Genomic DNA, 14,065 nt, shown 5'->3' on the forward strand with positions numbered 1-14,065 from the left:
GTTGTACTTCGTTCAGTTGCTCAGTGATATCACAAGATATTCACAGCAATACATACAACTGCAAGTTCACCTATAGTGTTGAAATAGTACCAGTTTGCAAAAGACTGTTGTTGTATGTTGCCATCTAAGCTGGCTCATCAATTGGGAGGAATTGGACAAATTTGTGTTAGTCCAAAGAGTGTCCTCGACAATTCACCTGATTAATCCATTTTCGGGACAAAGTGATTTAAAAAAAAAAAAACCACCACGCCTTCCTCCGCAATCAATTTTTATTATATTGTGATGCCTTATATTTCATTTATTTAATTAGTTGCTGTGATTAACTCGAATTCCTACTGGAGGACCCCATTTAATGCATTAAGTGGAACAAAACAGCTAACTTAAGAATATGTCGTTATGGATATCGAAATCATTCGTGATCATGAAAAACGAACTTTCGCAGGACAAGGTGCCGTGTCATTCAAGGTATTATTATTTTTATTATTATTTGTTTGTCACTGATTTTTATAAACAGTTAAAAATTCGTGTGACAGCATGTACTGGCAGATGTGTGGGTATGCCGTCTAATGAAGTAGGCACAAATGAGATTCACACAAGGACCCATCTCGGACATCTGCTGAAACCTGGAACATTGTTATGGGGTATGATCTGTCTACCATATTTTAACGCTGAGATCGTTTTTAATCCGTTTAATTGATGGAATGTGTAGGTACGACCTTGCAAACTGCAACGTCAATGACGATAATTTTGACAAAATGAATCGGGGACAACATGGCGGATGTGGTGTTAGTTAAGAAAATGTATGCTGATAAGTCCGTTCGTAATCGTCGGCGAAAGTTTAAACTTCGTCATTTGGATGCTGACGGAATGGACGTTACAAGCGTTAACCGTGATTACACCGATTTCTTGGAAGACTTGGAAGAAGATCCAGCTTTCCGTCAAAACATCGTATGTCATTTCTTATTTACGCGTAGTGAATTTCATACATGTTTGTCTCTTTCAATTAGAATATCTACAAAGACGAAGAAAGAAAAGCTGCGGTAGTAGTCCAGAGGTGGGTGATGCGGACGACGAAATTCCTCAGATCACCCTACAGGAAATGCTGACGATCTACATATTGGTGATGAAAATCCTATAACCGGAGCCTCAGTATTGGCAACTCAATAGTAAATATGAGCCAAACGATTGTATGACTACAGCTAATACATATTATTCCTGGTGATCTGTGAGTACAATGAATTAGTTCAGTGAAGTTATAAAATATCGCAAGATTCTTCTGAAATTGACAGGAAACTTTTTGGTAGAGCAGAACCGAAAAATTCTCTTCTGGATTTTTTCTTATCGTAATATCAGCTTAAACGAAATTGTATAATTATGTGTATTTACAAGATGTCGGTATATTAATGTTTTTAATACAGAAAATCAGTCACTTCCCCAAAGCTTTTGAAACCTAACGAAGGATTCGTTACTAACCGAACGTTTAAAGAAGAGGTTTTCGGATTTATTCAGATTAATCTCAGAAGCATTACTTTGTTGTAACTCAAGCAGTGAATCCATTCCCTAGATCAATGCAAAGGTTAATTAATTGCTACAGAAATATATAACAATGGTACACTACCTGTTTCCAAGCTGTAAGCTTGGTACTTAAAACACTAATTTCATCCCCAAATTCAATAACTGGATCAGAGGTCTTATTTTGGGAAGGCAGACATTTAAATCAGCCTTGAAAATATCACTAAACTGATCAGCAGCAGAATTTAATCTGATTAGCTTGTTCAAGAAAGTTATGAATAAGCAATTTATCATTCTGCAAATTCCGCCCTGGCGTACTTTGTTTCTTTGAACACCACTTTTCAGACCTCTCCTTTGGCATTTGCTTAATTTCACTTTCCACATCAGCAGACAGTAATGAAGCTTTCCATGCTAAAAGCATCCTAATTAATGTCTAATGTAGAAACATGTAGGAGCATGAATCTAGACAATTTTCTTACCAAAAAGTTATCCATTGAAACAATATTATTCATTAAGGCCTACACCAAAATGCAAGATTTGTGTTAACATGGGATTTTGTAATAACTTCAAGCGCTTGTATGATTAAAGCGAAATCCAGTACTTTTATTTGAAGATTTCTTGGCATATCACCCTAATGAATTGAGAAAATTATTGAAGATGGACTAATTATGCATGAAATTTTTAAAATCAATTCACCTTTATAAAGGGTAAATCTTTTTGTGCAGACATAGGCACCACACCAAAATCCAAGGATAGCTAACAGGAAAAAAAAAAAAAAAAGAACTTGATCTTGCCCAAAATGAAAATGGTATTTTATTATCGCTATACCTTCATCAGTCTCTGGAAGCTTGAGAATGCTAGTAGAAGAAGCAAGGGTGGCCGAACAATCAAGATCTTGTAATTTTAGTTGTAACCGTAAATTTGAAGGTAATGAACTTTCGATTGCCTTCGACGTTATCCAAAGTTAAATCTGCAGGGGTTTCCCTCAGTAAACAATAACTCCTCGATCCACCAATCATCAGATCTGACGATTAATGGACAACTAACTAGTGAAAGAACATTTACAATCTGCGATATGTTCTCTTCGACCGTTGACATTCTACTTTGAATAAAAACAATGAAAAGACAAAGTCTCGTATACTTTCAAACTGTCAACAATTCGAACACTTGACGGCATTGTCTGATCGTCTTCCTGGCAAGCTGTATTCGTCTGCTGTCTGTTATCTGCAGAGAAGGGCTCTGAGCTCTGAGTCTGTCCCGTCTCCCGTGTAAAATGGGTGGCTTTTTGCTGTTTGGTTTGATCGTGTTCTGGTGTTTTTTCAGTGTGCTCAGTGGACAGATGAAGTGACCGTGATGATATGAACTCCAGGTAAAATTAATTTATAACTCTTCACTGTAAGTTTTGGAAGTTCTATTGTAAACCTTACAACTATCAGTATATCACACTAACACTATAGAATTAACTTAGACACCAATGATTATGTACATGACAATAGCTGGATTACGAATCAAAAATGGAAAATTAACGATCAACTGAAGAAATGTAAATTTTTTGAATTTTTTCTGTAAAAGTCAACCGAACGTGAATTTTAAACTTACTTATTACTTTACTTTTAATACTCCGTGATAGGTATTTGAGAATGGAATGGGAACTGGGATCTGGGAAATGGGGACATCCTTTTTCTGGCTTTATGGCAACGTTGCAGAATTTTCCGACAAAAATTGAAGGACATCTTTGACAAATAACTACCAGCACTTTCCAATTTTCAATCGTTGTGATTTTTAAATAATTTTTACATGTGGAAGTCGAACATGCCAATGGCTATTCTGAAAAGGTAGACGACCTCGCACACACTTCACGTTCATCCGGATCACACCCTTGCCGTAAATTGACCAAAGAGGTAATGAGACAAAAGTGCCAATATTTTTATGTCACACCCTTTAACCGCGAAAAGGGATTTTTTCCAATTTTATTTTGTAAAAAAAAAAGGCAAGAAAACTGTTATAAAATCGTTATTCAAAAGAAGTGTTCCTGTTACTGGGGTCAGACGGAAAAGTGGTCCCCATTCCCCAATCACCAACTAACTATCATAATAATTTAATTCATTAGCTGCAAAAACTAGCTGTGATCATTTTAATCTCATCCAGTACACAAAATCACAGCGAAATTTGGAGTGAGCGAAGGGATTGTCTAACAAGTAAATATAAAATGGCACAAAAGATAAAGAGAAAAACAAAACAACCTGTTAATAATTTGTCCCAAAATCATCCTCGGAATAACAAATGCTACGCCTACGTTAAATAACCACGTGACATCGTAGCTTTTATTTAACGGCAAATTATTCAAAACGTAGAATGCTAAACTGCGTAGGTAAAAAACAAAAAAACCGCAAAAAATAAATGAAATCAAAGTTCGTCAACTCAACAAGCCATGGGAAATTAAGAACAACTTTCAGCATAATTGCATATACAGTATATATAATTGCCCTTATTAATACAAAGTAGAGAAAATAAGGCATCACTACTAACAGAGCTATATTTTCACTGGTAGATGCTGACCGGTTTACTTATACTAATTGGTTTCATGTTTCAAAACAAACAGTAAAACGACATAAAAAAGATTTGTTCACAGTTTTCTTATTCATTACTGGAATTGGATATCCTGAATCAAGCTGGCTTATGTTTTCTTATGTTTGATGACTGTGCGCTAAAAAAATAAAGCACCCCACGGTTCGTCACCGAAAATATACAATTTATGACGAACCAGCAGACTATTTCCCAAGCTTGGTGGGTTGGGCTGGTTTTTTTATGGAACAGGGATTTGCTTTTTATGTTCCAGCCGAATCTCTGATGGAGGTGGACCCCAAACCCCGTCACCGTGAATTTTGGAGGCCATTACCAACGTTGTCTTATCGTTAACTCGTAATTTGGGTTTCTTGTTCTGTTTTTTGTCTTGTCTTCCACGTAGGGCTCGTCCCCGATTGGCCGAGATCGGGTAAACCGATCGGATCTACCCGAAAAATGATCTATCTGTTGAGATCGGTTCAGGTTCTCCAGAAACAGATCGGTTCCGGTGCGGTTCTTCGGTGGGATCGGTTAGATCTGCCACCATTTTTTAAGATGGTGGCTTAAAAGCAGTCGGGTAAAATGTCCGGGTAAACGGGTAAAAACCGGCGTAACCGGTTTTTAGAACCGGGTTTTGGAACTTTTTCTTAGAACCGGGTCGTAGAACCGGGTCCAGGAACTGGTTCTAGGATCTGGGTTTTTTGTGTGGTTTGGAACCGGTTTGGATCTGTTTACCCATGGATAAGAAAATGGACGATCTGCGATCTGTCAGATCCGCACCGAGAATCAAAATTACCTACCCGATCGCCAAAAAAGCTACCCGATCGCCGCGGGGCCAGGCCCTACTTCCACGCTTGGCAACGCGGCTTAACTGAATCCAAATATTCGTTTATGTGCTGCATTTACTTTGTTCGTCGCGCGTTTAAAACGCCTAGCTCCAACCAATTCGGTGTGAAAAACAGAAAAGATTGTCCAAGTTAAACGTTTCAGCGAGCTTTATTTCACACCATGTCAGGGGCTGTGGTTGAAAATCTTAGCAACCGCAAGCTAATTGTTTTAATATCTTTCCTCCTTATATGTCTCCTGGGATGCTTTCTTCTTGGTGGCTTGGTTGGTAAGTCTAAACTTCTGTCAGTGGAAATTGCGTGACTCACGTTTCTTAAAATAGTAGACGTATACAGACCGTCTGGCTTTCCACCCTTTGCTTGGTTATTCAGTTAACACTTTATGCATGCTATGAGAACAAGGGAAGATGTCAGATGAATCCACCTCAGAATATAAAAGATTTGACTATACTTTTATTTTATTATAATTTATAATTTATTACAGCACCAGCACCATCCAATGTTCAATCAGTGTTGGCCACAAAATGCTATGATCATGGACAAAATAAAAGCAAATTTTTCTATGTGCGACCTTCTGGTGGTTGTGACAAGATTGATGATTTGCATGGGCCAGAAGCAGAGGAGAGGCACATTACTGATAAAAATGTTGTTTTTGCTTTTCAGGTGTGTACTTACCACTAATATTGTTAAAAGTGATGTATTGATTTTTGCAAACAAGTCTCTTAACTCCATTTAGTTACCAATACCTCGGGAGGAATAGAGTTGGACTACTCTCGTTGGATGCAAAATCTAATTGGAATTCTGCAAATTGATGTCACATATTTTAAAGGTAGTTGTTTTGCCATTGTGGTCATGTTTGTTTGTGTCAAAAATCTATTTTCCTATTTAGAGTGGGAATTGATGGAGCCTAGAGTTCCTGTTACAATTGAAGCTAGGCTTGGTTATCGTAACAAAGGGAGATCCTGATGATGAATGGAAGGAATATGCTACTTCTACTGAAATGCGGTCTATGGATTGTTCACCACCTGAAGTAGCCTCTAACAGTTATTTCAGTAAAACATTCCATTCATTTTTACTAACTGTAATTTTTTCTTAGAGAGACGGCTATCTTTATAATTGCTCACTTCTACCGCTTTTCGAGCTTGGTGCACGCATCACGACTACTATCTTCTGAATCTGCGATTTCCCGTGATCTATGAAAACAATCGAGGACTCGGTCCAGTTGCTGATCTTTGGCTAGTCGTCATCAATCAGAATGGGGTTTCACCAAAGTTTGGCTATCATTGAAGACAATTTTCTTCCCCATGGTGGTAGGGGGTCATGGTGTGGTTTTGGCGCCGTGTTCAACTACTAGCTAGGCAACCGACATTGCTAGAATCTATGCTTTTGGCTCTTGGCGTCGCTTTATCAACTTTAAACTGTAATACTATTCAGATTTTTTTTTAGGTAACAATTTATGGTTAATTTTTCTTTTCTTTTTTTTTTTTTTCAGTACCACTTGAGTATCTAACTCTCAGTTTTGAGATGCCCTTCATGCTGCTTCTAGGGGATATGAAACAGGGTATTTTTTATTCAATGCTGCTATCATTTTGGCTTGTTTTTGCCGGAGAACACCTTATGGTAATTTTTAGTTCATTCTATTTTCTTAAGAAACCATATAACTAATGCGTAGTTTTGTTTCTGTTGATTGAACAATGTGGAACTACTGCAGAATCAGGTAATTTTTCGTGTTCGATAAGGTTCAAGTTAGTTCCTGTAGTTTAAATATTTATGTTCTAGGATGATAATGAACGAAAAGGATTGAGAGGTTATTGGAAACAGCTCAGTTGTGTAGGTGTTGGTTGCTTATCCATGTTTATATTCGATATGTGTGAACGAGGCATTCAACTAAGGAATCCTTTCTATTCCATCTGGGCAAATGAAATCGGCACGCAAATTGCGGTGCGTAATAGTTTTATATGTAAATTTTTCTAAATTTCATTTGTCATATCTGATCAAAATTTTATTCTGTGCAATAGCTCAGTTTTGTCATCATTGCTGGTATAGCTGCTGGAGTTTATTTTCTATTCCTGTCGTACATTATCTACCGTGTGTTCCGCAATATCAGTGCCAAGCGCCAGGCGTTACCAGCTATGGCCTCTGCTCGAAGGCATTTCTATGAAGGTGTCATTTACAGATTCAAATTTCTAATGTTGGCCACATTGCTATGCGCCGCCATGACCGTCATTGGTTTCATTTTGGGTCAGGTAAGTCAATTGGTTATATCATATATATATATCATCATATGTTTATATCAATGGGTAAGACAACCAGTTGTATTATTACTGCTGCAGGTTTCGGAAGGCAAGTGGAAATGGGATGAAGATATCAATTTGGAGTATACATCTGCCTTCTTCACGGGAGTCTATGGAATGTGGAACGTTTATATCTTGGCGCTCCCTTTGCTTGTATTCTCCTTCCCACAAGCGCTGGCCTAGCGAAAATGGTTTGTCCAGGTTTTCTCTAAACTTAAACATTTTAATGAATTAACACTGTTTTTTGAGTTTAGCTGGACAAGATGAAACCTAATGAAGAAATCGAGTTCACCCCGCTGCCAACTGAACCTAGTGAGCTTTCATCGCTTACCGCCATGATCAAGAAAACAGCAACGGATTAGTCCAACACGCTATATGGCTCAATGCTTTCTGTCATATCAAGTTTCTATACATTATAGTGTGGTTCTTGATAACGTCCCATCGTTTAAGTTTAAGGCTCGTAAGTTTTTGAGTTCATTAAAATCTCCAACTTGCTAAGTGTTATCGATTTCTCAAGTGTTATGAAACACTTATAGCCATTCTTTCTCTTTTAACGGAGTGCATTCCTAATGTTATTTATCTCCTTGCATGCGTCTTTCCCCCGTAACCTAATATCACGTTTCATTGGAATCACTGATCAAATATAATACTCTTCCCATCGTTTTCTTCTACTTTATTTTCTAAGACTTGCACTTTCTTGGTTTAGTCAAAAATTTTGTTTTTGGTTTATCTAGAGTTTTTCTTTTTTTTGGCACAGTGCCGTTTCCCTGATTGTCTTCTTTTATGTTTGGTTTACTGAGTTGTTACTTCCAAATAAGGGCAAGAGGCCTATGTACAAATGTTTCTTCCAGTAGTTGATGATTCTTTGTTTGTTATGTATGATGATCGATGCAATGTGTAATACCAGGAGGGAGGAATCGTCGCATTTCCTGGCCTGTTATTTTCCAAGATGTGTAGGCTGGTCCCAAGCGGTTTGCCCATCAAAACCAGAGTCATAAAGGGAAAAAAAACGGCCCAGGCTACCCATCTTGGAAAATATTCAACCCATATCGTCCTTGGGTGGCAATTTTTCACGGTATGCAATTTTTCACGGTATGCAATTTTTCTTCGGTTCAGTTCAGGGTGTGCAATCTCCCCCCAAAAAAAAAAAAAAAAAAAAAACCAATCGGGGTCTGTAATCGGGTTTTCACCCCGATTGCAACTAATCGATTCATGCAAGGCTATAATCGATCGAGTTGTACGCCCAGATTGCCTTAATTACTACCCTGATCATGCCGCATCCTTCTCGCCTAGCACGATTTCTACCCTGAAACTGTTAAAGCCACCATTTTTTAAAACAGCGCTGGTCTTCAGTGACAACCCCTGATATTTGCCGTGCACCGGTTGACGAAGTAGTCTACCGATTGTCCCCCGAAAGAATTTTTTCGGGCAGGGTGGGGTCTATGGTTTGGTTTTAGGGCCAATCGGGGCTGATCGCTTTTGGCAATTTTGGATTGTTTCTAGTATTTACTTTTTCCGGCAACACTGTCGAATGGAAGTAAGCTTGGGTTGGGTTGAAGTTTTGAATGTTTAGAAAGTGTGTTGTGTGGCTATCCCAACGGAAACCAAACAGCAAAAATGACCGTCCTCGAATTCGTAATACCAGAAAATAAAGAAGATTTACGTCAAGTTTCAATTTCTGGACAGTATGTTGTTGAACAAGAGTACTCAAAACATGAGCTTCCTGGAAAATTACGAGGTAGTGCTTTGTGAGATAGTTTTTTAAAAAAATAAATTGAAGTTAATTCAAAAATAATTTTTTTGCAGATGCCTATGTTTCCTTTTCTCGAGAAGGGACGACTTACATCTTGACCCATTTCGATACTTTGTTTTAGCTCGCTGATAAAATTTGATCAGCTAGCTCTTAGCCAACAAAATGATGCATGGAAAGTAGTTTCTCAGTCCATCACACAATTGATTTCAGACATAAAAAAATACCTGAATAACAGCAATAGCAATCCAGATTCTTGCCATGAGCTTGTAACAATTACAAAAATGATTGTTTATTTGCTTTGTGCCTTTCTTCAAAACTACGAAACAAGAAGCTTAATTGTTCCTGGCTCTGACGCAAAATCTAGCCGCAAGAAGAAGAAGCAAGTTGATGATGGTTTTGACCTAGAATCTGAGAGAAACTTTGCACTTGTTAGTCTTGATCATCTTATACAGATGCCCATTCATAAGTTGTGGTCACCACCAGTGGTTGAGCAAGAATTTGTTAATCTTGTTGCAAACCTCTGCTATAAAGTTCTTGAAAACCCTGTTATTAGCCATGTCAGGATGAAAGGAACAGTAGAGGCAGTTTTCAGAGTAACTATAAAAAATACATTTTCTAATATGAATATAATAATATAGAAAAATTATAATCTAGGTTGTTGGTGCTTTGGTGAAACGCTACAACCATGGATTGAGTTGCACTCTTAGAATGATACAGCTACTACAGCACTTTGAACATGTTGCCCCAGCTTGTGTTCATGGAATCACAACAATGATCGAACTTTTTAACTGCGGTTCAATGGTTGTCGACTTGGTGCGTGAAATCGGACAAGTAGACCCCCATGATCTTGCCCGTGACACATCGAGCTCAAGAAATTACGCCGCGTTTCTGTCGGAATTGGCCGAAAAATTCCATCCTCTTTTATTCCGTGTATCAGCCTTTTGAGCGTTCATCTAGATGAGGAGTCTTTCACAATGCGCAACAGTGTTCTTTCTATATTTGCCGAGATTGTCTTACAGGTATGCATTTTTGCTCCGCATTTAATGCCCTTTCTTAACTCGATTGATCTTTTTCATCCCTAGGAGCTCAGTGGAGAAGATTTAGACGATAGAAAGCGGGAGCTGCGAGATCAGCTACTTGAACCTCTACTGGAACACTTGCATGATGTTCATTCTTTCGTCAGAAGTAAAACACTTCAGCTTTGGCATAAACTGAGCCTGAAGCAGGCGATACCATTAAGCTTACAACACAAAGTCTTAAGCATGACCACTGGTCGGCTGAACGATAAAACTGGTACCGTGCGGAAAAATGCCGTTCAGCTACTGATAGTTCTGATGCAAGGTAACCCTATGGTGAGCGCTTACCATTAGCGGAACTCACAGCAAAGAAAGAATCCGAGGAGGCCAAGCTCAAAGAGATGCTACAGGGTCTTGAAAACCAGCCCCAAAAAATTCAAATTGATCCAAGCAAGTGTGGACCCACGAAGACAGAGCTATGGAATGCAATGGAACCGGAAATCCTAGTAGCTATTCATGAGGTACTCAATGAGGAAATAGACTCCTTGTCAATGTCGGAGCTAACAGAAGATCAAGTAATTGACTTATTGAACACATGCAACTACAAAAAAATTGCTAGAGCGTTCATCACCGATGACGGCGAATATCAAGACGATCCTACTGAAATATTGGAGAAAATCAAAATGATATTTGTTGGCGAAGAAGATGAGGCAGGTGAAAAAGAGGCAATGGAGCGTCTTGTTCATGAAGCAGCTGAACAAGAAGCCCAACAAAAACCAGAAGAGGAGGAGAGCAAAGAAATTAGCCAGCAGCGAATGCTTGTACTTTATTTAAGGGACTCACATGCCTTTGCTAGTTCAGTTTATGCAGCCATCCCAATGGTCTGCCAGCTTCTTTGTTCCAAACAGACCAGCGACATCCTTGAGGCGATCAACTTTTTCGTTACGGCATTCGAGTTCGATGTTCTAGACGCTATGCAGGGCGTCAGGCGCATGTTGAGCCTCATCTGGTCTTCTGAAGACGACGTCAAAAAAGCTGTCGTGGAAGCTTACAAACGATTATACATGAACATGGAATCAGCAGGAACCTCCAAAAGGCGTGCTCATCAGGTGGTTTCTAATCTTAGCGCTCTGATATCAATGTCAACACAAGGTGAACTGGCGTCCTTAGAAGAATTGATCGCAGTGTGTGTGACAACGGGAGATATGCCAAAGATCTGCTTCCAGGTACTAACAAGTTTTTTCTTTTTCAATTTTTAGTTGCTGTACTTATTATTTGATAACTTTCAGGTTATGTGGGAGAAATTTTCAATGGCTCTACCTGACACAACAGAAGAGGAGTCACGATCTGCTCTTTTGTTACTAACTATGGTGGCCACTGCTGAAGTCCAAGTGGTGACAAGCAATGTGAATGTGCTGGTGTCGGTTGGATTAGGTGAAAGAGGCACTAAAGACTTCCGCCTTGCGCATTTGACATGTGCGGCTTTGATGAAGATGGCACCGACCAAAGCATCAACGGATTGCAAGGATGAGCCAATGCGCTTTCCACCAACACATGAAATATTTCAGAGCTCTAAAAAGAGCTACTTGTTGAAGGCCTCACGCGTTTGGAAGACCCTTACTATTCACAATTTGCGACATCGGCCGTGTCACTCATTTACACACTTGCCGAATATCCCGATATGATTATGGGAGAGGTTCTTAAGGAGATGTGTGATATTGTTTATAAATCCAGCCGAGACCAGATCGCTAATATAGCAGAAAACGGAGAGCTGGAAGTGGCCACTACTGTTTTGACGCGCATCTTAGTGGTTGCTGGCCAGGTGGCCCTTAGGCAGTTAATCCATTTGGACGTTCATGTCTACAGTGAACTGAGGCGCAGAACACGAGTGCGAGAAGAAAAACAAGAAGAATCCAGCAAACAAAAGCGCAATCTACTTCAATCTGCTTCTCGTCGAAGACTTTCCACACGACCTCAGGCCGAACAAAATGATTCAGGAGAAGAGGATGAACTTGTTGGTGCTGTGGCTGATGATGATGAAGCTGAATACGTTCGCAAGGTGATTTTTTTTCCCGTTGTAGATTTTTTTCTCAGTAATTTTTGTATTGATTTTCTTCTCAATAGATTTGCGAGACGGAAATCGTAACAGGGGGTGAAAGTTTGCTTTCCTTGCTGGCTCCGTTGGTGGTACATGTGAATTCCAATCCAGCAAAATATCCTGATCCATCACTCCGGGCAGCTGCCAGTCTTTGCCTTGCTGAGTTCATGCTCGTCTCACCGCAGTTTTGTTCACAGCACTTGCGTCTTTTATTCACCGTACTAGAAAAAAGTCCAGAAGAAGTAATCCGCTCCAACTTGGTCATCGCAATGGGTGACCTTAACTTTCGCTTTCCGAACTTGAGTCGAGCCATGGACACCTAATTTGTACAGTAGACTACGCGACGATTCGCCTGTAGTCAAGAGAACCACGCTGAATGTCCTTACTCATTTAATTTTGAACGACATGGTTAAGGTTAAAGGTCAGATCTCAGATATTGCTCTTTGCATGATCGATGCCGATCCGAGAATTTCAGGGATGTCTCGAATGTTCTTCAGCGAATTTGCTCGCAAAGGAAACGCTTTGTACAACGTTATGCCAGATATTATTTCACGACTTTGCGATCCCGAGGCTGGCGTTGCAGAAGAAGATTTCCGCGTCGTGTTAAAGGGGATTATGGTTCTGATCCAGAAAGATAAACAAAACGAATCACTCGTTGAAAAAATCATTTTACGATTGGGAGCTTCGCGAACTGAGCGTCAATCTAGAGACCTGATCTTCTGCCTCTCGTTGCTCACTTTCAACGAGCGCTCTCTTCGCCGGGTTCTCGAACATTGGAATTGTATTTCCGACAAGATCCATGAGGAGGGTGTTATTGATACTTTAAATTCCATTTTAGCTGCTACGAAGAAAGCGTTTGCTAAACAGGTATAATGAAGGAGATCAACTAATGCAACTCTTTTATTCTCATCTTTTTGTATTGTTTTATGATATATAGGAAATTCGTGGGTTGATAGAAGAAATAGAGGTCAAAATCCAGGAAACTGTTGACACTGCCACAGATGAACAACAGGTTATTCGCAAAGCTCAGGCTTCGCAGGCTGTGAAAGCTTCCTCCAAGGGCAAACGTAATGGATTTGATTGTTTAAAAAATTTTATTTGGGGCCAGTTTATGATTTTATTGTCTCGTTTTTGCAGCAAAACAAAAGAAATCAGTAAAGAATTCGTCGGAAAGCGATGAAGCTTCGATTGAAGAAGACGATCCAGAAATGCTAGGCCACCCTGCTCTTATGGAAAAAGCCACGCAGCATAACCGATCTCCGCGTAGAAAGCCAGCTCGACAACACGTACAAAGTAGTCGCAAAAGAATCGCAATTCCACAAAGCTCGTCATCAAATGATGAATTAAATCCTGAAGAAGAAGAAGAAGAAGCAGAAGAAGAAGCAGAAGCAGAGCCAGTCTTGAAGTTGCCAAGGAGACGCGATCGTCTCGAGCGATGCAACGTCGAGCTAAGGCGAATTGTGGTAGCGAAGAGGATGATTTTATAAAACCATCATCACGTGCTAATGGTGAGTTATATTTAAGTTTTCTAAAGTATTGTAAAAAATTAATGGTATCTCTTTAAAGGAGGAAAAGCCAATCAAATAAAGAAGGTGCCAGAGAAAACGAAATCTTCCCGGTCACGAAGATAACCTAAAGACTGCTGTGCTTTAACATATTCCGAAAGGATTTTCTCGTTTGTGAGGCAATTTTATTTTTTTTTTTCTATTTTTTTTTTCTATTTTATTTCATACCTTATTAAATGCTTGTTTTATTTCATATAATTTTGTTTTGTAACTGAAGCTGACTTAGATGTTTGTTTATAAGTATTTCTGAAATACGATTCTGATCGTTAAGTAATCCAGCATTTGGCTAGTGGCTAGATGAGGTTTCCTTTGGCGACCATTTTTGCAAAAGGAGCGGTAGGAAATAAACTGAAATCCGAACACGTTTCAAAACTGTTTAAAGTGGTATACAAGTTATTTTGAAATCAAATTTGAAAA

General features: G+C 39.2%; 1 protein-coding gene, 2 long non-coding RNA genes and 2 pseudogenes across 3 annotated transcripts; 3 read left to right on the forward strand and 2 right to left on the reverse strand.

Moving 5' to 3' along the window:
- The window catches only part of LOC123475333, a 3,158-nt pseudogene extending 1,936 nt beyond the window's left edge, over window positions 1–1,222 (forward strand).
- A 142-nt stretch (window positions 1,223–1,364) lies between these two features.
- On the reverse strand, window positions 1,365–1,913 carry LOC123475542. Its single transcript, XR_006650792.1, has 2 exons — window positions 1,619–1,913; window positions 1,365–1,560 (listed from the first exon to the last, which is right to left on the reverse strand). It is a non-coding gene; the product is annotated as an uncharacterized LOC123475542 (long non-coding RNA).
- A 317-nt stretch (window positions 1,914–2,230) lies between these two features.
- LOC123475545 lies at window positions 2,231–2,481 on the reverse strand. The gene is made up of 2 exons (XR_006650795.1): window positions 2,341–2,481; window positions 2,231–2,268 (listed from the first exon to the last, which is right to left on the reverse strand). It is a non-coding gene; the product is annotated as an uncharacterized LOC123475545 (long non-coding RNA).
- A 2,443-nt stretch (window positions 2,482–4,924) lies between these two features.
- On the forward strand, window positions 4,925–7,876 carry LOC123475538 (annotated as a pseudogene).
- Window positions 7,877–8,406: 530 nt separating this feature from the next.
- On the forward strand, window positions 8,407–14,014 carry LOC123475536 (condensin complex subunit 1-like). The gene is given in 15 exon segments (XM_045178360.1): window positions 8,407–8,954; window positions 9,023–9,084; window positions 9,086–9,562; window positions 9,624–9,873; window positions 9,876–9,988; window positions 10,052–10,310; window positions 10,313–11,211; window positions 11,275–11,565; window positions 11,568–12,044; window positions 12,110–12,385; window positions 12,387–12,950; window positions 13,021–13,150; window positions 13,221–13,469; window positions 13,472–13,591; window positions 13,650–14,014. Coding segments are annotated over 15 exon segments (4,353 nt in total). The 5' UTR covers window positions 8,407–8,833; the 3' UTR covers window positions 13,715–14,014.
- Window positions 14,015–14,065: the final 51 nt, after the last annotated feature.

This window comes from Daphnia magna, linkage group LG8 (assembly GCF_020631705.1).
Source record: "Daphnia magna isolate NIES linkage group LG8, ASM2063170v1.1, whole genome shotgun sequence".
Lineage (NCBI taxonomy): Eukaryota > Metazoa > Arthropoda > Branchiopoda > Diplostraca > Daphniidae > Daphnia > Daphnia magna.